Source organism: Dermacentor variabilis, chromosome 4, assembly GCF_050947875.1.
Source record: "Dermacentor variabilis isolate Ectoservices chromosome 4, ASM5094787v1, whole genome shotgun sequence".
Lineage (NCBI taxonomy): Eukaryota > Metazoa > Arthropoda > Arachnida > Ixodida > Ixodidae > Dermacentor > Dermacentor variabilis.
In genome coordinates, this window is record NC_134571.1 from 52,195,582 (window position 1) to 52,220,131 (window position 24,550).

The window sequence follows — 24,550 nt, forward strand, 5'->3', positions numbered from 1 at the left end:
TGCATCGCATTTCCGAAGTGCGCTTCCTTGCATACACTGGTGCCGAGGTCAGCATACTGCCGTCCTCCAGGTGTGACTGCCCTTCTAAGTCACCTGGCCCTATGCTCAGCACGGCACTCTACCTCCATCGCCACATATGGTTTACGGTCCCTCGCTCTTGGCCTTGGCCTGCAGCACACGTTCCAGTAGGTCTTCATCGTAGTTGATGTCAATCAGCCTATCCTCGGCTCTAACCTCCTGACCCATTTCGACCTCAACGTCGGCATATGCCTTTGACAGTAAGGCGTGACTCTCCGTCCCTGGAGTTCTGTCGGCTGTTGCTCCCACTGGCATCTGCACACTGATTCCACTATGCCCTTCCCCACATTCAAGATATCACAGGCCATTTGGAAGGATGCAAAATTTTTAGTAAAGTGCACCTCGTCAAAGCCTATCACCAAATCGTCGTTGACCCTGCCGATATCCCGAAGACGGCCATTACTACACCTTTGGCCTGTTTGAGTATGTGCGCATTCCCTTTGGCCTATGCAACAAAGCTCAAACGTTCCAAAGATTCATTGTCGAGGTGACACCTGGGCTCCCGGCTGTATTTGCTTACATTGACGACATCCTCGTCACAAGTCCCCATCCACAAGATCACGAGTGTCACCTCCGCGAACTCTTGAATGCGTTGTTGTCAACCCCCAGAAATGTGTCTTTGGGTCTTTTGAGCTCGAGTTCCTTGTCTGGCACGTCGTAGGCACCAGAATCAGAAGTAGTGACATCAATGTGAACATCCAAAATCAAATTTGAACTACGCACCACGGTGACATTCAGTAGGCAGAGGGTTGTGGGCACTCCCCACTCTGCCGTAGCCTTCACAGTGAAGAAGGAGCAGAAGTACTGTATAGGGGACATTTGATTGTCAATAGATTCTGCTGAATGCATTGAAGTACTTTTTGTGAAAAGTTATTTATGAAATAGTCTATTTTAAGATCAAATTCATTTCTCGACTTCGATGAAAAGTAGTTCAGGGCCTCTTTAATTCAACAACTGCCAATTGCACTTATTTCTGTCCTTGCCACCAAGCTGTATATTGGTTTAGGTGGCATAGATGTGTCCGATAAACTGTTTACAGTGTAGCCCCACCTCTGCCAGTACATATGTCTACCTGCTTACAACAATATTCTGCTTGTTTTTTTTTCTATTTTTAGACAAGCTTTTCTCTTTGTTTCAAGTTTATATTAAAGGTGCTATTTACTTAATTTTTTTAATTTATTATAAAGATTTCATGCATAAATTACATTTAATGGTATGAATAATTTAGGTAATGGAAATACTATTTTGCTTTATTTTGTTTTAGCCTTTCGGATATGTCTTGATTCTTAACAGCTCCTTGCTTGTTGAAATTTAAGCTCCCATTTGGCCTTGTTTGGTGGTGCCTATAGAACCTTGAATCTTGCCTTGGTAGTTGAAGTTACTTCACCTCTCACTTTGTAGTTTTGATATACTTGTGTTCTAAACTACTCTTTATGCCTTAGGGTCAACATCAGGCCAAAGAAAAGTGATGCTGTTCAAGAAAGGAGGACATTACCTGTTTCGCCGTCATCCAGAAGTTGTCAATTCTGCCGTTATGGATCTTCTTCAAATGGCCCTTGCATCTAGCAAGTAACTGGTCTTTGACATGGGGTAAAACACTCAGCCAAGACAGCAGTTCACGATAAGTAGTTGATCTGAGGCATCATCCTGAATTTATTAATTCTGCATTCAGCTAACTTTCTTGTAGCAATGCAAATGTAGTTCACTGCACAGTAACAGTGTCAGTAACTTTCTCACCATTTTTTATCTCACTTGCCCAACTACTGCTCTGATTATTTTTGAGCATGCAGTTTTCCAACATTATTCAATGGCATGCTCTGGCACTCCTAGAAACTTTGGGAACTGTGAACTGTGTGTAACAGTCCATCATACAGGACAGGTTTTAAAAGTGAACCAAACCTTGGGTAGCCTTGATGTGTGTGTATGTCAGTAGCTCTGAGAAAGCAGTGTGACTTTAGGCACTCAATAATGTGACAGTCTCCTACAAGGCTCAGGAATTCCAACTACTACTCCTGTCACTTCAGCTTTTTCTAAAGCTTTTCTTAAACTATGCTAAGCTAATATGTGCATGATACAAAGTAAAGCTTAAAGAAGGATCACCATCACCCACAAATTTTAGATCTTTGAGGAATGCCAAGCAATATCTAGACATTGCCATTTCCAACATACTCTGTAGAGACATTTTCCTTCTCTGTACTTGTTTGCTTTTGTGTAGCTTCACTAACACACCTGTCTCATTGTAGTTTATGCCAGTTTTTAGTTAATTGACTGAATGATATGTTCTCCAATACTCCCAACACATAAGAACCCTCAGAAAGCATCTGTGTAAATTTTACACAAGTTTTGCAGGGTTTAACATCTCTATAAAAGTATCGGTCCTTAACCAAAGCAAGCTAAAGGACTACTCAAGTGTACAGTGCACCCAATTTATACATGCATCTTTTTTGTTTTACTGTATAAAGCAGTTATAAGGAACACACCATATTTATTCGAATATAGGTTGACCTTTCTTCTCCAGAAATGTTACCCCATAATTACCTATCGACCTATATTCGTGACCAAGAAATCTCAACCTATATTCATGATCAAAGCTAGCAAAAGTGCTGAGCTAATGGAGTTCCAATGTAGAACAGAGTCACCGCCAGAGCCGTGGGCGCCAAGGCCGCAAACCAAACACCCTGCCATGCGCGTCAATACCATAAGTCGAAGCCGCAGTTGCGCAAAACACAAATGTTCTATTTACTCGATTTTAACGCACACCGATTGTAATGCACACCCGTACAGTACAGTACTAACTAAATTAACAAGCATGGTGTCACATGCACACAAGCAAACATGAACACATCTCACTCAGTGACTGCGGAAACTCGCTGTCAAAACGCTGGAGTGAGGAAGTGCGGCAGCAGCTGCCTCTCTCGCTTCAACGCACACTATAAGCAGCAAAAATACAGCGTGCAGTGGACTCTGTCCCCGTCGCAGATCGCTTTCAAGATAGGACTGAGACGATTGTATCACTGAATTGGTTTGTCACAAATACGTCCTGCATCGGTCCACTGTGTTGCTTTGCTGGGGAAAACAGTCTCCTTCTGTTTGCGCCAGTCCTGCATGCAAGTTTCGGGTACTCCGAACACCTGTGATGTGACCTGGCTTCCGTCCGTCTGCGCGCACATGACACTGTCTTTTTACATGCAGCATCATGATGAACTCGGCAATTCATGCTAATAGAGCTAACACAGATAATGGGAAGACAGACGGTGGACCACAGAGGGAGAAAAGCTTAGTAGAGGCCCCGACCAGCACAGACGGGTTGGAAACAGTGTGGCAGAAGTCACATGCTGTTTTTCGCAATGGAGCACTGCGGCTGGTGCCTCAAATGTCAACATTGCCATAGCAACCGTGCTCCTGAAGCTATTGCTGCTGGTGTCAGCCTCTGAAAAAGTGAGATAAGATTTTTCCACTTGCGTCTTTCTCGCAGCACATTTTGTTCGCGAGGCAAGCTTACTTTAAATTGTGGTGTGAAGCTTGAAAGTTGTGTTTTGGGTCTGTGAGTGCGACTGGCAGTCAGCAACAGAGATACTCAAGTAATTACGGCGTGGGTCTTTGTCATCTTCTTCAACGGACCACGGAAAAGCACAGGAGCGCGTCTGCTTCACTAAACCTGATACAGAAGTCTCGCAAGCTTTGTTCTGACATGCATCAGCAGCACGCACTTCCTGCAGTTCATAGCAACGAAAGTTTAAAGCTTGTGCCTATCTGTTCTCGTGAGCTGATTGGAGGTGCAAAGGGAGATGGCATACCAACGTGGCTGCAGTTCCAGCTTCAAAGACATGACTTCAGGGCCTCTCTTATTTTCTTTTCTACACACGGTGGACTAATGCCTAAGCGCACCTACTATAGAACATGGAGGCAGCTACGGCAGCTAGGGCGCAACGAGGCATCCATTTTGAAATGCATCCATATTGAAATTCTAACATGCCAATTCTAATGGGTCGACCTATATTCAAATAATTTTTTTTTATTTCTCAGAGAGCACAATATTAGGGGTCTACCTGTATTTGTGCTCGACCTATTTTCAAGAAAGTAGAGCAATATAAAAAATTGAAAAAGAGAAGCATACTCAAGCAGGTGTACCTGTGATCACATCAATAATAATGAGATTTCAGTGTCAGTCAGATTGACAGTTTTTCAGTTGGGCTAGTCTCATGTGCTATCTCAAAGATTTGTTAAGACGTGGAACCTTGAAAGTTGGTGTGCATGCACTTCGGTGTGCCTTTCCTTCGCCTCACCAGTGTTTGTATTCAGCTACATGTGCCATCTGGGAGGTTAGCAGATTTGTAGATCAAATGCACAAAAAAAAAATGAATCAAAGGTTTGCAAGAACTTGCTAAAGGGACTGAATTGCACTGGAATAAGCCTGATGCCTCTGAATTAATATACTCCCACAGAAATCTTTTAAAAGGATGTAAGAATGACAGCAATTTAAAGAGCGCAATGTTTATTTCCCTGTTCCACTTCAACGCAATTTTTCTTCTCAGCTATGGGCAGCATATTGCACCTTCCTTTTTCTTCTTTCCATGGTGCTCCCATGGTAACCCTTGAAAATTGATGTCTTACAAAGATGCTGGAGAGGGACACATCTTGGAGGGCTGTATATGTGGGCATGAACTTTCACTCGGGCGTAAGTCGTGGCTATGGAGAATTCTCTAATGGCTGGCATCTATAGGTTGTTTTACAGGTCTATAATATCACGGCATCCCGTAATAGGAAGGAAGGGGGCTGGAAAGCAATGGGAGAAAACAAGCAATCTTTTATGCGAGATTGTGGCTTGCCTGCTACGTGCAGTGGTATAATATTTGGCATGCATGTCCATGGCAGCATTGTCCACAGACAGCGAATGTTTTCATGCTCAAAAGGCGTTGCATTGCCCCTTTAAAGGCTGCTTCATGGAGAGCTCATTAACAGTATATGCCTTGCATGTTTTGCTTGCAAATGACAGCAGATAAAGTGCAGGTCTGCTGCTGCATCCATGCAAGCGTTATGCTAGTTCACCTCTTAGTGTTGTCCTGTAGTTTTCAGTTTTTTAGGTGACCACTGAAGTTCTGTTAGAATATTCCCAGAGTGCTGGCGCCTTCTCCTCAAGATCACATGTGAGGCTCCTCAGGAAATCATAACTGCTGTTTGCATTTATTGAGCTGAGGTAAAAAAGTGTTGCTGAGTATAGGTATTTAAAAATAACATTATATCACTTACTGCAGTGTGAGCTTAAGACCTAATTTCTGTTGAGGCATCCATAAAGCGATAAACGCATTAGCCTCATTCGTTCACTTTTTATTTCCTTGTTAAGATAATGCTTGGCTTGTTGGCTTTCTTATAAAATTTTGTAAGGCACGCAAAATTTCTGCTACTCCTTTCAGTGAATGTGAGCGTGATGTTGGTGTTTCTGATGGGAAAATTACATGCATATTCTGCATATAGATGCAGAAGGTTCCCAAAACTGTATTCTGCATTGATTTTATTTGGCGGTATCACTTTGCGAGTCTCAGAATTATTATTTTATTGATTAATTTCATTGAGTCCCTTTCTTTACATTTGTCGTGCAATGTATGCAGGCTTATTTTAACACCAACCAATCACAGTCTGTGCTGAAGCTGTAGCAACGTGAGGGGACCTTCTAAGTTTTTGTGTTGAGCACAGTTTTTAGTACATTCGTTCTGCATTCCCTCTTCTCATTATATTTTTAGCATAGCTTTATTTATGGTACAGTTTTCTGATGCAATGTGCCAATGCAGTATGCATTGAGTATTATTTTTCTGTATTAGTATTCAGGCAGCACATTTTTATTCTCTTTAGCTCATGCACCCAATTTTGTATCATCCTAATAGGTCATAATTATCACTGATGACTCATTTTACTTTTTCTTTCCCATGTTCTATCTTCTTCCTTTTGTTTCTGCTTCACTTTTGTTACACATTTGGTGAATTGCTTTCATTCTGACTAAAGTAAGGGGTAAAACAATTGGAAGCACCAGTTGCTATCGTGAGACTTCAGCAGTTTTAGTAAAAGCATAATCTTTCTTGGGTCACCTGAAATGTATTTAACACTCACCATAGTGTAGCGGTTATAGGAGTGGAGTATTAATTGTGGCTCATCAGGTGGTTGCGTGCTTAGCAGCCAGTGGCTTTGTGGTAACTCATTTTAAGCAGGCTTTCAGAATTCTGTCATCAATTTGAAGTATTAATGCACACACAACTTTATGGTTTACGAGTAATTAAGGTAAGAAGACCAGTACCTATTCATTTTCCATTAAGTTACACTAATATGCTCACTCAGCAGTGCAATTTATCAAATAATAAGAAAGCCATAGAAGAATACATTTATTAAGCCACATAATGAACATTCGGACAGTGAGGTGTGTTAGGCGCCCGAGTCGGGCAGAAGGTTGCAAGGTGAAGGAATGAGCAAAACGAGAACAAAGTGAAAAGCCAGAGCTCTGGCTTTCACCTTGTTCTCATTTTGCTCATCGTCTTGAGTTTCCATCTCCCGTTTTCCCAAGGTGAAGGAAGCATCACCAAAAGAAAAATTGACATCCATCTGGAGGTATCACGAATGAAGCACATTGCTAAACTAAATTTGTTAGTGAATAGAATTCTTTGTGTATTGTGTAGCCACACAACAATTGTATGTATTTGTTCTTGTCTGTCGTTTTGGGTGATGCATTTGTAATTGCTTACAAGATGTCTGACGTCAGTGCTGTGTGTTAAATTTTGGTGTATGTACGCAACCAGATCTTTATACATAAGCAACCATTGTATTGCAGTTTCTTTTTGTGTGTGTATGTTCGTTTCAGTGTACTCAATGTTTGTCAGGTACAACCACTTGTTTGCTGAGCAAACAAGTTTGCTTCGTCTGCAGAGATATTTATTGGGCTCTCCTGGTGAGATGCCCCATGAATGACTGTCATCGAAATGCTCCTGGTGCCAGATTCTGTGAGAAGTTATCAGCGAGTTTCGGACATGCACCGTATGAGAAGGCAGCAGACATATGCGGTGGACATAATCAGCAGATGTGTGCCGAACAAAATATGGAAATGTGCTGCCTTCTGTTGTCACTATCCGTTTCCATTCATCTTGCAGAGGAAAGCTCAATCTCACAAGGTCTGATTCTCACAAGGTCTGGTGCCACCGAAACATTTTGTGTGTGCTCACATAGATATACTAATACAACTGGTTAAGTTTCAAACACCTGTACTACTACCTGGTGAAATGATATTCACAAGTGAATGTGGCAGAACCTCTTTTATATAGTGAACAATGTTGAATTTTATACATTTTCCCAGTTACCTTCATAACACATTTTTTGTGCAGCCTGTAACATGGCTTCAATATATATGGCTTCATATTGTTTAATAAAACTGATTGGCAGCACTTGTTTCATTATTTGGACCTGTAGTTATTTCGAGTGGTTGAACACGAACTCTTCTTTTACATCTGTTCACCTTCACTGTATTCTCATGATATCTTATCATTAGCTTCATACAGAAAGAATGAGCAATAACAAAGCATTCATACCTGAAAATGTCTTTTAAATGCATGTGATGAACTTGTTTGCCTTTCTGTTTTGTCTAATATAGTCCTGAGCAACAAAGGCAGACATGACAAATTGGCCTCTCTAAATAAAAACAGTAAGGATATTATGTGAGTGCTTTTGAAAGTAGTGTTTGAGGCACTTAATCTGCTGCTTAAGGAGCCTGGCAGAAGTGTGAATTAAAAAAATAAAAAGCCACACATAAGCAGTTTTACAGCTACAACAGGATCTGATAATATCAGTGCCCTTGAAGTCTTAGCGAAAATAACAAGTCCCATCATTTATATTTCAAAATGCCTTCCAAGACCACGCTGCATGGTACGAACTGTCGTGACAGACAGTCATGAGTGGTTAGGCGAGACAACACACAGTTTTCTTTCATGATTTGCTAGCACCAGTGCGCACCTATAGGCAAGCTCATTTCAACGAACAGCTGGAGTGGAAAGCAAAGAAGAAGCTGCGATACTTAAGCATCAGCAGTAACAAAATTCATGATACTGTCACGCTGTAATGACGGTGCAGAACACAGTAGCACCAACTGTGGATCACATGACTAATTCTTTATTGGGCAAACTTGTGCCCAGCAAAACATGTAGCATTCAGGCAAAACGATAGAGGCGAGCAAAGTCGGCATTCGTTGAAGATCTTCGGGTCAAGCGCATCAGCTGTTATACATGACTCGTCTAAGGTTCCAATGTAATCGCTGGTGCCTGCGTGCCTCCCAGAAATTACTACACAATTCGCATCGTGCATACAGTCAGGTCATACAAGACTCAGTGACAACAGACACAACAGATAGAATCCTTAACCTTCGGATAAGTTCCGTATCACGCAGGCGCATCTTGCGCTGAGCAATAACTTCAAGTTGTTAGCGGTGAAATGCAGTTCTCGAGAGGGATAAATAAATACATAAGTCAATGCCCTCCTCTTAAAAAGCGTTGTCTCAATGCTGCAAACATGAGAGCAAAAAATTGAAGCACATGGAGTAAAGAAAATAATAAACAAAAACAAAGTCCCAGGATTTGTTAGGGCTGGTAGAAGGGCTTAAGGTGCACAACATGGACTATTTCAGGCCGTTAGTGGTGCCTCTGTGATTGCGAAATACCACCTGGCACAACTTCATAGTCCAGTGCGCCAACACATCAGATAATCTTGTAGGGTCCAAAATAGCATCACAAAAGTTTCTTGCTAAGTCCTCATCGGCTTATTGTAGTGCAAACCCAAAAGTTGTCACCAGGCTGGTGCTCCAGGTAGTGTCATTGAAGATTGTAGTGCCAGCTGCTGGTCCTCTGCTGGTTCTTAATGTACAGGCAAGCGAGCTGTTAAGATTTTCTTTGTCGGTGACGCACTGCAGCATGGCGTCGAGAGTCGTCGTCGGGTTCCTCCCATAAACCAGCTTGAACGGCATGATCTGCATTGTTTCTTGCACTGTCGTGTTGTAAGCGAAGGTTACGTATGGAAGGATGGCATTCTACGCCTTGTGCTCAATGTTAACATACATACCTTGCTAATATATAGGCGAGGGTCTTGTTCAGCCGCTCCGTACATAAAACCATTAGTCTCCATGTGCTAGGTAGTTGACCTCCTGTGACTTGTCTGGCTGTATTGCAGAATTTCTTGGGTGAGCTCTGCTGTAAAGACTGTTCGTCTGTCAGTGATGAGGACTTCTGGGGCATCATGTCACAACAGGATGTTCTGGACGAATAATTTCGCCACTTCGGCTGCACTTCCAGCAGAGCTTTTGTTTCAGCGAAGTGGGTAAGGTAGTCCATTGCCCCGATGATCCACTTATTTCTGAATGTTGGCATCGAAAAAGGTCCAAGCAAGTCCATTCCGATCTGCTGGAATGGTCGGAAAGGAGGCTCGATTAGTTGTAGCAATCCCGCTGGCCTTGTTGGCCGTGTCTTGCATCACCGACAGTCTTGGCATGTCTTCACGTAACAAACGACATTGATGGTAAGGTGCGGCCAGTAATACTTCGCCTGAATCCTAGCAAGTCGCCGGGGAATCCCAGGTCCCCAGCTATTGGATATTCATGAAGGGCATGGAGAACCTCAGGCCACGGAGCTGAAGGCACAACGAGAAGGTAGCTGACATGGACGGCTGAAATATTCTTTACGAAGACGTGGTTGTGCATGGAAAATGAAGACAGTCCACGCCAAAAGACCCAGTGACAACAACGGTCTTGCCTTCAAAGTACTCCACAAGGCTTTCTAACTCTGGGTCTGCTCGTTGCTGTTCGGTGAAGTCGTCTGCAGTTATTGTTCCTAGGAAGGCATTGTCGCCCAGTTTACCTTGTGGTGGTGGAGGAATAGGGGTGTGCGATTGGCATTCGGCATCAGAATGCTTCCGTCCGGACTTATAAGCCATGGTAATGTTAAATTATTGGAGTTGACTCAATTATGCTAGGCGACCTGAAGAATCCTTTAAGATTGCCAGCCAACTCAAGGCATGGTCATTGCGTACCACTTTTAAGTACCCCTGGACTGTCACACAAGATGAAGTCTCTGCGAAGTACAGCCCACAGTCGAAAGGGCTCCTAGACTGCTCGGCAATGCCGGTATACGAAAAAGTGGTATATTAAATACCATGCAAAGGGAAAGTTTGCCAACTTTTCGTATATCGGTGCCCGTGCAGTCTTGGAACTTCTTCAAACATGGGTACAGGAATGCAGCTCACATTGAACTTTACTATACAGGCAGGGCAGCACACTGTGCCTAGGTGTGTACGAGTCTTATTGTGGGCACTCATTTCAATTTATTTCTGGTAGTAGGCAAGAGCGTCTGTGTGCGTGCAAAGTACTTTGCACACACAAGCATTCCCATCGCGTGGCCTCCGAGATCGCGATGTTGTGATCTCGGAGGCCATGCCCATGATCAAAAGCTTTCACACACTGTTGTCCAATAAACGCCATTTTATCCAGTAATTTAGAGAAATACTTAGACACTCTTTTGGAGGCCACGTTTGATCTTGTTAATGCTGCACTTTGGTGAAGTCAGGGAAAGCGATGCCTTTGAGCACGGTGGCCAGCAGCGGTGCCACACGTGATGTCATCGCTTGCTCAATGCAGCTGCGCACAGCCTGAGCGGTGGCTTCTGTGATGAACTTCTGGTGAAGTATGCCGACGCTCACCTTGGCAAGCGTCAGGCCCATGAACTCCTTCGTGTCGAACACCTTCAGCTCAGGCACATCATCTGGCCCCTTGGGGTCTGTTTACCAAGAGAGAAAAGCGTAGAAAATAACTATAGCTGTACTCTGGACGTTAGTTATTTTCTCTTTTTGTGTGTTTGTGTGTATCTGTATAAATACCAGGCATGTAGCAACAACTGTGTGAATTGCTAAGAGCCAACAGTGTCATGGAAGCAAATTTTAGAGAAACTAAAGTGTCTTGAAGCGAGTAGCTTTCTTTGGCTTTATTGCCCGTTCTCTGCAGAATCACGCAATGAAGCAAGAAAGCTACCTAATTTCCTTACTGCAAGAAGTATACACTGTCAAGCGCACCAAATTCCTTTAGTAAAGCGAGCAGCTTTCTTGAAACATTTGGCTGTTTGCTTAAATTGACAGGTATTTTTTATAGTTCGTGCAGAAATTTTTCCTTTTCGGTTTTTGGGCTACTATTAATTTACGCTTAACTTCGTACCATTAACGGAAAATAAGGAAAATGATAAAATATTCATCACAGGCTTTACACACATCCGTAATTAGTTATGAAGTTCGTTTTTGAAAGATAGCCTATTTCCCCTATGCTTTCTTTAACTTCATTGTTTGTTGTCTTCATAAGTTTATGAAGAATCGAGATGTTCAGTTTCCTCACCCGTATTCATCTAGCACTGTATCACGATGGGGAGAAAAAGTAGAGGGGCACTGCAAAATAGACTATGCCTTATGCACTGGTGCAGGCATTTTGCGACCTCCGCCAGATGGGGAAAAGTGGTGCGAGGCAGTGGTGGAGGACAGGAAACTAAGTGACAAGGGACGCTGGAGTGAGCAGCAGTAGCGGTGTAGTTACTTCTCTGCCACTATATCCTCCTCCAAGGATGTGGACAGGGTTATAATCCCACGCAGACTAATGTAGGTGTTGACTCGACCCTCCAGATTTGACATTCGTTTATTACGGTAAGGAGTTTTATAAGAAACGTGACCTTCATGAAGCGGGTCCATCACGAGGTTCTACGGAGCGGCAACTGTGCTCCACACAGCGAATCTTGTTCTTTCTTGCAATGACGGGACTTCCAGAATTGCCACGACTAACAGATACTACCATATTGAATAAAGGGAAAATCGGACATCCACCCGTTCGTAGCATTTGCTACAAAGGAAACCCATACGGGTTCCTCGAAAGAAAAGCCTCAGAGTTGAAGAAAAATTCGTCCTGGTCCGGGACTCGAACCCAGGACCACCGCCTTTCCGGAGCAGCCGCTCTACCATCTGAGCTAACCAGGCGGCTAGCAGATGGCAGGGCGAAGTCGAATTTGTTGACAAAATGAAGCAAAGGCAAGTGATTGACGTAGTAGTTCTGCGGAAACCCACAAGTTGGAGAGAAGTAATGAATAAAGGGAAAATGAGATATCCACTCCTTCGTAGCAATTTCTACAAAGGAAACCCATCACTTGCCTTTGCTTCGTGTTGTCGACAAATTTGACTGATGATGTGCAAGTGGGGAATAAGAATCGGCTTGAATATTACGCTTTTGAGTGAGCTTTGGGTCTGAGAAGGATAAAAAGGCACTAGCTGTGTGGCGTGCTTGCATAAACAAATATATATGCATTTTGAAAACAACAGGGTTCGCTCTTTTTGGGCATAGAAATCAAGGGTATTACACATGGCATGAAAAAATTTGACCACAATCGCCAACCCGCCTGCAAGGGTGGCATCTCGTCAACATTGCAAAAAAATGTGCTACTCTTACAAGGGTGCATACAGGATGTCCCAGCTATCATGCACCACGTTTTTGAGCGCAGCTCTTAGGCTCCCGTTCTTGTGGCGAGCGTCGGCGTCGGTGTTGTACCTCGTAGCCGAGCGAACACAGCGACGGATGATAGCGAACGCGGAGCGCAGCGGTACAGAAAGGATGGCGATAGCGAAGAGAGCGCGAGGAGAAAAGCAGAGGAGGAGGGTATGTCGAAAGCGCGAGAAAAGCCTAGAGCCGCGCAAGGAACGCTTTGCGGCGACGATGTCTGCGAGATTGCGCCAGATTAGCGCGCGTCCGACGGAAACAAAGCGCTGCATGAGCGGAGGTCTGTTTGCGGCTGCTGCTGTGAATCGCATCCACGCGCCGCCTCGCGATCTGCCGATTACCGAGACAGTCGCTGTAACAATCATGTGACGCCCCCTCGGGTATAATCTGCATTGGCTGGCCAGGCTTGGTAGGCAACATTGGTCACCGCACCCAAAAAACACCGACGAGCACAGCTGCTCGGCGGTCATTCATTGTTCGTCACCACCACGCTGCGGAGCGTCTGTCTAACGGAGGGTGCATCGAGCCCTCCCTCGTTCACGAATCCGGGCGGATCGTGACAGTCGCGCCACACATCGCTCCGTTTGGAACGTGCCGCACGAACGAAACATTGTCCGCGCCAGCCATGGTTAATCGCGAAATGGAAACACGTACGTACAGCAGAATCTCGTTGATACGATTCTGCATAATATGCTTTATTTTCCCGGCCAACTTCCACAGGAGCGACGTAATTTCTTACGGTTAGTGCGATTGCGTTTTCCCCCGAGATCAAATAATACGACAGCAGTAGTGGGCTCTTACAGGTATTTCTAAAGCTCACAGCTTTATATTCCAGTATATTAGCATAGTTAGCATTCCAATGAAGCCCCCAAACACACAAGGAAAAACGCACGCGGCGGGCCACCGGCGGTAAAGCGCTGCTGCGGCAGTGCGTCGGTGCCCCTGATCTGTTCAGTGAGGAAACTACGGCTTTTTTTTTTTTAACTTCCAGAATAAATTTTGTACGGACATTGAAAAGAAGAGTGTTCGGCGCATACTGACGGGCTATTTCAACGTTGCTGAATAAAAGTGCGTTGGCTGCGGTTTGTGTGGCGTCGAGTGATGCTTCTGCGCATAACGTGTTGTGCGAAGCAGCATCACTCAACTCCACACGAACCTTTGCTGTTGATTTGCTGTTGAACCTTTGCTGGTGCACTTCATGGCTTTGGGCGGAAACACCTTTGCTTCAACGTCCCAACACATCATGCAAACTACTTGTTTTTCACTGTCGCAATCGAGGGAGGGAGGGGGGGGGTATTCTGTAAATGTCCACCAAGAGGACACGTCCAATTCGGCCGCTGCTGAAGTGCTGATTAAATGGGGTGGAGTACCAGCGAGAAAACAGGCGTGCACAACCGGTTTCGTTCTCGATGGTTCAGCTCCGGCCAGTCAGTGGTGGCCGAAATGGACAATCCAATATAGGTGGACACTTACAAAATACCCCAGCATTCATCATGGACAAGACCACTTTTACCAAAGCGCCCATCACTCAAGCCGAACAGCGCCGTGTCCGGTTGGATGTGCGATCTGAAAAGCGATCAAGCATGGAGATGTACGGCGGGTCCGTGACGCGTTTGCATTCCATACAGTTCCAGCTTTGTGGAGCGTGTTTGAGGTTTTGAGAGCACTGCTTTTTGATGCGATCGGACGGTTAGTCACGTGGCTAACCGGGACTATATATATATATATATATATATATCGTTTCTCGCTGGCTGTCTTTATCAGTCGGGAAAAATGAACGGGCAGAAAGTACCTGGCTTGATGCATGCCAGTTTTAAGTTTCTCTCAATTTTATTCATTGACAGCATGTCACTCAGAGCAGTAATTTAAATCTGTGCTAAATAATTCATAAATTGAATGACATCAACAAAAATATTGCTGGTGTCTGCTCTACTCGATTGTGAACAATGTGAACTTGGCTCTCATCGTGTCGAATGGCGCGTCTTATTAAAAAAAACGCGATGCATGACAGCTGGGATCACCCGTATATACGGTTATGTGCGCCACTATACACCAACATAACGTGTAGCGCGGATGACACGCTTGTAAGACAGCGTGAGCTCCCTTGCTTACTCACGGCCAATGAGCATGTACACGCGCACGATCTCCACTTTTCCGGTGACCTTGCCGGAGACCTGTTGCGCGACGCCCGTGTAGTTGTACAAGGCTTCAAACTCGCAGTCGCGCACCAACACCGTGGCGGCCACGTCGAATCGCTCCTCCGGCGTCGGTACGTCGGCGTCGCCTTCGTTGTGCGGCAGTACCTCGACCAGCCACGGCCTGCCGTCGTGGCTGACCCGGCCCAGGCCTCGGACGGTGCCGTCGTGGAGCTTCCAGTCGGAGCCGTCGCCCGTGCTGCGTAGTTCGCTCGGCTCCATCTCTTGCAGCCGCACGTCGTCGCGCAGGCGCTGCATCACGACGTCCACGTATTCGCGCGCGGCGCGGAGGTTGCCTGCATAGGCGTGCGGTCAGTGCGTAAGCAGTGGCGTAGCAACAGGGGGGGGGGGGGGGGGGTCCGGGGGGCCGTGGGCCCCGGGTTCACGGGGCCAGTAGGGGGGGTGGGGGGTGTCATATTCGTCTGAAGACTCCCGAAAATTGTCGATATCCGCGCCTTCCTCGACTACACCCGGGGGGAGGGGGGTGACAGAAGAGCTAAGGGCCCCGGGTGCCAGACGACCTAGCTACGCCACTGTGCGTAAGTCTGTCGAAATGCCTGAAACGTAGACGGACCAGCAGTGTTCTGCACGCTGCCCAATTGGCTCCGCACAAAGACAGAAGCTCGCAGGAGACTCGAAGTGATCGACAGCGGCCGAAAGAGGAATAATGTGTCAGGCGGCGCCCAGCGTTTCGGCCCCGATGACAGAATTAAGTCTTCTTGTCGAAGCACTGGCTGCAACCTGAGACATCCCTCGCTTGATCACTTTTGATCGAGCTCTGAGCGGCTGTTATATAAACGTGAAATTTTCTTGTAGTTAGTCTGGCAGAGCTCGGCAGGGTGCACTGCAGCACGCAGTTATATTCTAAAGTGTCGCTTGTGGCAGCCTTCCCTTCGGTCTTGCAACTGGCATTGCTGGAATATTCATTATGGGTATAACTGGACTCGGATGCCATGAGAGTACCGCATTCATCCATTTTAAGCATCGTCTCGGCCTCTGTTGCACCCCGGCTTACTGAACAGCACATGTCGTGATCCGCTGCCGCGGTTTAGCAGCTGTCGTGAGGCTGCTGCTGTGCACGATGAGGTGGGTTCGATAGCTTGCCGCAGCGGCTGCATTTTGATGGCGAAATGCAAAGGCGCTCGTGTACTTAGATTCAGGTACACGTTAAAGTAAACGCCGGGGGGTCAAAATTAATCCGGAGTGCCCTACTACGACATGCCTCATAATAAGATCGTGATTTGGCACGTAAAACCACAGAATTTAATTTTTTATATGTCGTGACACCTCCGTGCGTCCTCTCGGCGATTAAGACGCCCAGTTTGCCATCGGAGCGAAGAATAGTGTACCAGCTATCGTTCCCGTCTCAAGAAAACCCCTTCATCCCCGCTTCCGAAGGTGACGTGGTTCACGCCATGAAAGCTGCATGAACAAGGCTAAGACCATATAGTTTTCTACACACTTTAAGGAAACGCTGGTGCGATAGTGTCTTTCCATTGTTGTTCAGTGTTGTGATGTTATTCGCTCTTTATTGTTGCTGGCTGGTGACATCGAAACTAACCCTGGACCTGATAGTCAAGCCATACTAAAGGAACTTAAGAGCCTATCCGCAGGTCAATCGCAACTGATCACCGATATTCAAGGCCTCAAGTCTCAGTTACTAACAACTGACAAAGCAATATCCGATCTGAGCATGCGCATGACGAACCTGGAGACCCACTACCAAAACCTAATCCCCTTGCGTTCTGATATAGAAAGCGTGAAGAGTGATGCTGCCCGTGCAGCACACACAATTCAGAGGCTGGAAGCGCGTCTTGATGATGCCGAGAATCATTCTCGGCGCAACAATCTCATTTTCTATGGTATTGATGAATCTTCAGGGTCAGAGTCGTTCGCGCAATCGGAGCACATAATCATTGACCACTGTCGCAAACATATGAGCATCACTCTTGACCCAAAAGAAATCGAGCGCGCGCACCGCTTGGGCAATCGTGCAGCTAATCGTAACCGCCCCATAATAGTGAAGTTCACCTTTCATAAAACAAAAGATCTTGTTCTCTCTAACGGCCCTAAATTTAAAGGAACAAACTTCAGCGTTGGCGAGGATTTTACGCGTCCTGTTCAATTGGCCCGCAGACACCTTCTATCATTCGCAAAAGGCAAATCAGCACCTTACTCCTTGCGCTTTAAAACTCCGTTTATGGGTAATAAGCGCTATGTTTTCGATGAACGCACACAGAGTGTGAAAGAATTGCAATAGCAGCCAACTCGACGCGGGAAACGCCCTACGGTATCGACACGAGCTAACCTCTACCTTTCCGTAATCTTTGCCAACGCACGCAGCTTCCTTCCTAAACGCGATATTCTGTCTAACCTCGTGTTGTCGTCTAACAGTAATTTGCTGATAATAACTGAAACCTGGCTCACTGACGATATTACTGATACTGAGGTTCTTGCTGACTTGCCGAATTTCTGCCTTTTCCGGAAAGACCGCGAAATCTCACGAGGTGGTGGTGTGCTAATCGCCGCGCATCACCATTTATCGTGCACGCTTGCAACCATTGAGACTGACTTGGAAATAATATGGCTAATCTGCCGCGCTTCACCACAGACTGTTCTCTTGGGCGTTTGTTACAGACCACCACATAACACTCCTGATTTTTCGCATAAACTTAATAACATCTTGAGCAAACTTAGGGAAAAACACCCTAACGCAGAAATCCTGCTTTTCGGTGACTTTAATTTTCCGCAAACCAACTGGACTAACAATAGTGCTTAAATCATAGGCAATGAAGCTGCTAAAGAATTTGTTAATGTGTGTCTTAATTTCAGTCTAACTCAACTTGTGCTAGAGCCTACGCGGGTTACAAAAGACACATCTAATGTACTCGACCTTATACTAAGCAGCCATCCTGACAGTCTATCATCCATAACTTACCTCCGTGAGGTAAGTGATCATAAAGTAATCCATGCCACCTTCAACTTTCAACCCATGCGACAACCAAAATCTAACAAAACTATATGCCTGTATGATAGAGGGAACTACGAAGCTATTAATTACGAGTTACGTGACTTCTTTTCTACTTTTGAGACATTATTCCATATGCGCTCGCCTCAAGAAAACTGGACACTATTTAAAAATAAAATTAATGAACTCGTAAACAAACATATACCAAGAATAACTATGCACACTAATCAAAATAAGCCATGGTTCACCAGAGATTTAAAGAAGCTTGAAAACCAAAAGAAACGTCGCTTCCGGCTAGCCACGCGTCTTGGAAGCACCGAGGCTTGGTCAAGATACTACACGGCAGAGAACGCCTACCTGAGTGCCCTTCGCACTGCTAAAAAATCTTTTTATAACGTCGACCTGCCCAAGCTACTTACTCAAAATCCTCGGCAGTTCTGGCGCATTTTAAATCCCAAAGAAGCTCGTACCATCAGCGTGACGAATGCAGCAGGCGACACCGCCACGGACGCCGAGTGCGCCGATATATTCAACACAGCATTTTTTTCCGTGTTTACAAAAGAAACTACCACTCCGGACTCTCCACTACCTACTAACATAACATCACATATGCCACCCATTGTATTTTCGGTAGATGGTATACTATCAATCATTGAAAAAAACAAATTATGTACTTCTTCTGGTGTAGACGAAATTAACTCAAAGATCCTAATGAATACTAAGCATATATCCGCGGCATGTTTCACTCTGTTGTTCACGCAATCATTGTCTACAGGTACTTTACCGGATGATTGGAAAGTGGGAAAGGTCGTTCCAGTATTCAAAGCAGGTAACAAAGACTCCCCCTTAAACTACCGCCCCATTTCATTAACTAGTGTTCCTTGCAAAATCATGGAACATGTCATACACTCGCATATCATGAACTTTTTAGACTCGGAAAACTTCTTTCATCCTTCACAACATGGTTTTCGTAAAGGGCTTTCATGTGAAACACAACTAGCTATCTTCCTTAATGATCTCCACGTTAATCTTGATAACAACGTTCAAACCGATGCAATCTTTCTAGACTACTCTAAAGCTTTTGACACAGTGCCTCATAACCGCTTGCTAATAAAATTATCTAGGTTGAACTTGGATCCTCTTGTAGTACAATGGATAAAAGAATTCCTTACTAATCGTTCCCAGTTCGTCTTTGTCAATAACGTCTCCTCCGAACCCCTCCCTGTCACTTCAGGTGTCCCTCAGTCTTAGGACCGCTTCTTTTCCTAATATACATTAACGATCTTCCGCTGCATGTATCTTGTCCTATTCGTATGTTCGCTGACGACTGTGTGATTTATCGTACTGTGACTAACATCTCTGACCAAGCATGTCTCCAGAATGACCTTAATAACGTGCAGGAATGGTGCAACCGTTGGCAAATGGCCTTGAACCCTAACAAGTGCAAATTTATTTCAATTTCCCGCCGTCGTAATCCTTATCTGTCTACTTACACAATTGCAAACGTCCCACTAGAATCAGTTCTAACCTATAAGTACTTAGGCGTAACCCTGTCCCACGACCTTTCCTGGAATGCGCATGCTACTAACGTAATCTCGTCAGCAAACAAGTCCCTTGGGTTCATGAGGCGTCATCTTCGTCATGCTCCACAGCACGTCAAACTACTCGCATACAAATCATTTGTCAGGCCACAACTGGAATATGCCGCCGCCATCTGGAACCCTCATCAAACATATATCATCAATGCACTCGAGTCGGTTCAGAATCGTGCGACTAGATTCATCCATTCTTCATATTCATATAACATCAGCGTTTCACACTTAAAGGCACAATCTAGCTTGGCATCTCTTGCTTTTCGTCGTCGCATCGCCACGCTCTGTCTTTATCACAAATTTTTTTACAGCTCACTAAGCCGCCCGCCTTACGTCACGCCATCATCTTCACGCATGTCACAGCGCACCAGCCATCAACTCCAAGTTTCTCGTCCTCGAACACGAACTGTCACTTTTCAATCATCATTTTTTCCTCGAGCTGCCAAGGACTGGAACGACCTACCCATTAATGTCGCTGCCATCACATGTCATTCACAATTTCTAGAAACTGTTGAAACTTGTATTTCAATGTAACACCTGCCTTTTCCTATGTTCACATGTTAACCACCCCTTATGTAATACCCCGAATGGGGTCTTTAAGGTAATAAAATGAAATGAAATGAAATGAAATAGAAGCTGCAAATATGGTGGTTCCGCCAGGGGTGCTGTTATTCTGGACGATCTCGAATTCTGTCATATTGTCAAATGCTGCATTGAGTGCGGCAAAATGGCGGCATTCTGAGCCAATCAAAGAGGCGGTAGTAGCCTTCTCGGCCAATCAGAGCTGACAAGATGGCGAATTCGTCAATATGGGCAGATTTTGACAAAGCCTAGAACAGGACTCCTGCACGGGAATGATGGCTAAATTTAGTACATAAATTTGCCCTAAACCTCGTCTTTCTAGCTTCAAACGGCTTCGTGATTTTGCGAGATCATTTTCAACGATATAATGAGCTATATATGCGAAAATTCGCAATGATTACGCACGTGCTCAGATTCTCATTGCCCTCTTCTTCTAAAAACATAGGATTACTTCTAAATTCTGGCCGATAGAGGCATATTAAACGCAGTAAATAAAGCTGCAAGGACATCTGAAAGCCACAAGCATGAAAACCTGACAAATATGTACTAACCATCATTATTGTAGCTGAACGATCACAGCGCCGGAGTTCCCTCTAGAATTTTTTAGTAGGAAATTCTGCGGCTCAGGCGGTGGATTATAGCAAGGAGAAGGAACGAGTGATGTAATGAAGTACGAACTGATTTTTTTCTGTCTTATGCATACATGCTTTCTTTGAGTGCATTTCCAGCTGCTTTCCTGACCTGTCGTTTATTGCCGCTTTAGTTAAGTATTTCCTTCGGTGTTAGGAACGGCGTGTCACGTAAAAACGACAGTGAACGAAGACATTTTCCTTTGTTCCATTAACTGCGGATACTTTGCGAGTGCAATATGCAAGTATCGGGGACTGTGAAAATTTTGTAAAGCAAACAAAAATATATATATTAACGCTTCAACTAGCAGCACTAGAATTAAAGTACGGAACAACATGCAACAGTGCAATCTGGCTGAGGCGAAGAACACGTTTCGAAGTTGAACGAAGATACTCACGCATATTCTTCGCCATTTCGAACGAAGCGCACCTCTGCTTCTTCTTTACCCATACAGAAAACGCACGCGTATCCGTTCATGTCGGCATTCCAAGAGTGTCTGTTGTGAAAGTGGCCTGTCATCAAGGCCAACATATAACCACTCTGGGGGATTGGCCAAGAACCGGGAAGTTAAAAATAAAATAAGAAATGTAAATGGAATTCAAACAAAATTGGAATCCATTTGCCCAATCTGATTTTCCTTTTTCCTTTTTTTTTTCACATGACACATGGACTGCATCACGGAACTGCGTGCTTTAGTTCGTGACATCACGTGCGTACGTCTCACTGAAAATCATAAGCAACGTTGTTTTAGGAAGATGATGTCTTATTGTTAGCATAGCCCGCTCATCAGCAGTGGTGGTTACGCTGTCGTCTTCCTTTGGTGGCATTTTTTACCAGCATTTTGGCAACCTCTTCTGCGTCCGTCATTTTAGCTTTTTAGTGAATGTTTACTGTTTGCAGCAGCTGACATCAGAATCGTTTGCGGCTGTTGTATCTGTCCCAGATTGTACAGGTCGACAGCGTGGCGACTGTTACATTCGGTATCGCAGCGAGGCCACATGAAACGCACAAACTCGTATCGGACTGTGCTGGAATCGCCAGTTCACGCGATCTGACCGTCGCCATTACGTTGTATGGATGATTTTGTAGGCTGTGGGCGCACTGTACAGCACAACCAAATTACCACGCTTGAGTTCATGGATGGATGGATGGATGGATGGATGGATGGATGGATGGATGGATGGATGGATGGATGGATGGATGGATGGATGGATGGATGGATGGAATGGATGGATGGATGGATGGATGGATGGATGGATGGATGGATGGATGGATGGATGGATGGATGGATGGACGGACGGGTGGGTGGGTCGGTGAGCGGGTGGGTGGGAGCGTTTTATATAACGCCTCTAGAAAGGCCGGAAAGAAGAATTTAGCAATGCGCATTTAGCCCGTAATTAAACCACAGACTTCAATTTTGCCTTCATTCTACTTTCGATCCTATCAGTTTACCTCCCCCTCCCCTCTCTTCCCACTGTTTACCAGGATTTTACCCGCTGGTTAACCTCCCTGTTCTCCTCCTTTTCTTCTCTCGCTCTCTTAAAATTTGCCTGTGTATCACTCCTATCATTTCCCATATTTATCAGTCCAAAAATATGCCAAAAATATCCCAAAAATATCAAGTTTTCTAGTTCTATAATTATTTTTCACAAAACAGTGAAAACAGGCATACAAAATTTTTTTTAGCTCGTTTAGTCGCACTAACAGCTTCTTTGTGAAGTGTGCCTAACATACGCAGAAGGTCAATAAACGAAGCAAATCTTTCGAGACACAATCAAGGAAATCGAGGAGGGGGGGCGGGAGGGGGGCACGCGAATAAAATTGGCAGGACGCCGCTATTCTAATAACATTACATTCACACAAGTGCGGCATAAATTCTAAAAAAAAGAAAGAGTCAGGATGGGCTTCACTTTAAGACCCCCGGCTGAGTTGGCCAACAACCGCAAGTCACGAATGCAGGCACAAGGCTTGTCATTGCTGTCAAGACGCTGCGATCACAGGTGGGCGGTAGCAAATGCGGCGCGTTTCTGTACTTCTCGCCTTCCTATGCATTTTAATGCATAAATGCTAATGCACAAATTAGGTTTGCGGGTGTCATCTTTTTGTGGCTTCTGATAAAACACACTGTAATGATGCTGGCTCGGGTGATTTGCGCCCGACTACTTACACAAATTCGAAGATCTTCGATGGTGCGGCAACTTAGTAGGTACAAGTTACATTCGATGACGAGGGCTCACAGCCGGGCACGTGCGATTACGAGCTGAGTGTCCGTGAAGAAGAGATCAGGCTGGAGTATGTGCAGGTACGCCCTGAAGAACTTCGTCCTCCAAAACTTTCTATTTTTTCGAGGACTTCTCACCTGCCGTCATGCCTGAGTAACGCTTTCAACGTGCGTTCGGCAGCTGCAGCAGCGAAGTGTCCTTTTATGTTTATGCAACAACGGATGGATGGATGGATGGATGGATGTTATGAGCATCCCCTTTGGAACGGGGCGGTTGGTTGAGCCATCAAGCTCTTGCTATTATACTGCCTAATGCACTACCTACGTTAAACAGTGAAAAAGAAAAAAAAACACTATGAACTACCTCGCCCAAATTTTCTGATCCCCTATTGCGAACTGTGCTTTTGTACGTCTCCGTCTTTTGTCGTTTCCCTACTTTTCTTCCTCCAATCCTCCAATCGCTTCTTGCTGATGCCTATTACGGACATGTTTGCTTTACCACTGCTCCCGCTGAATCCAAGGGCTTCAAGGAGGCCAGTGGTGCCTAAATCGACCGCTGGGTAAACGTCTTCACATTCTAATAAAACATGCTCCGTCGTTCCCCTAGCTTTACCGCAGCAAGCACATGCTTCTTCTTCCTTCTTATGTCTCGCTTTATAGATGCGTGTTCTAAGGCATCCCGATCTCGCTTCGAAAAGCAATGAGCTCCCCTTTGAGTTATCGTAAATGGTTTCTTTCCTGGTTTCGTTTTTTTCCTCTTAAGTTGTTACTCATGGCAGGTTTCTTTTCCATTGCCGCCACCAATGAGATTATTTCAGCCTCTCTGACTTTCCGCTTGACCTTCTTTGTTGCTGTGTTGCCCACCCTACAGGCCGACACCAACAACTACGGGCAGTCAGCGCCATCTGGAGGGTTTTGGTGGAGGAAAGGTGCAATATAGTCGCGACGTATGACTCATCGGCAGTTAAGCGTCAGTGAACAGAGCATGTATACGACCTTTGGCTGCGCATCGCGACGGATAAGACACCTCAATTGGAAATTGGCCGATTTGCAGATTGAGCAGCGGCACGTAATACTGAAGTAAGCTCGAAGAGAGCCGACACAACCGCATACTAACACGAAATATATATATATATATATATATATATATATATATATATAGAGAGAGAGAGAGAGAGAGAGGGGGAGGGACGAGAAGCTTGTTCAGAAGTTGTCCAGTGTTTGTTGCGTCTTCCTGTATCTCGTGTCATAGCACTGAATTTACCATATGTATTTTATTATTCAAAAAATGAAGTTCATTTAATGGTGTATAACAGCATGTGAAAAGTAAACTCGAAAACTTCACTTTATCATGGGCATCATGTTTGACCATTTCTGTTCATCACAGAAGAAATCGGGCTAGAAATTTGACAGTCATGTTTTACCGAGGCTTGTTGACGCTCCTAGAGGGATAGTCTGTAAGTATAGACCTAGTGAACGTGTCTGTTTCGTCTGCTGCTAAAGTGCTGATTCGCTGAAGGCGCCTGTTTCATTCTGATGCGTACGCCAGCCCAGCCAATCAGAACTTCAGCAGCAGACGAAATGGTTATTTCCACTAGGTGGACGCTTACAAAATACACCGCTGGACTGGGCCGGAAAACTTTATTGTGGTCCTGCAGGACTTGAGGGGTATCTTAATTCACAAAAGCTTACTTTAATTGTTGAGTGTTCACGCAGTCGCGAGTCAGTTAGTGCGAACACATT

At 44.9% G+C, this 24,550-nt stretch overlaps 2 protein-coding genes across 5 annotated transcripts in view; one reads left to right on the top strand and one right to left on the bottom strand.

The window, feature by feature from the left end:
* The window catches only part of LOC142579140 (uncharacterized), a 55,946-nt gene extending 48,435 nt beyond the window's left edge, over positions 1-7,511 (top strand). For all 4 annotated transcript variants that reach the window (XM_075689054.1, XM_075689053.1, XM_075689052.1 and 1 more), the window contains one exon: positions 1,521-7,511. In XM_075689054.1, the coding sequence (XP_075545169.1) occupies positions 1,521-1,651 (131 nt within the window). In that variant the 3' untranslated portion in view covers positions 1,652-7,511. The remainder of the gene's footprint in view (positions 1-1,520) is intronic.
* Positions 7,512-10,556: 3,045 nt separating this feature from the next.
* LOC142577754 (uncharacterized) lies at positions 10,557-21,018 on the bottom strand. The gene is made up of 3 exons (XM_075687206.1): positions 20,984-21,018; positions 14,736-15,110; positions 10,557-10,871 (listed from the first exon to the last, which is right to left on the bottom strand). The coding sequence occupies exons 1-3, from the start codon at positions 20,997-20,999 to the stop codon at positions 10,636-10,638; spliced, it is 627 nt and encodes a 208-aa protein (XP_075543321.1). The 5' UTR covers positions 21,000-21,018; the 3' UTR covers positions 10,557-10,635.
* Between the last annotated feature and the right edge of the window lie 3,532 nt (positions 21,019-24,550).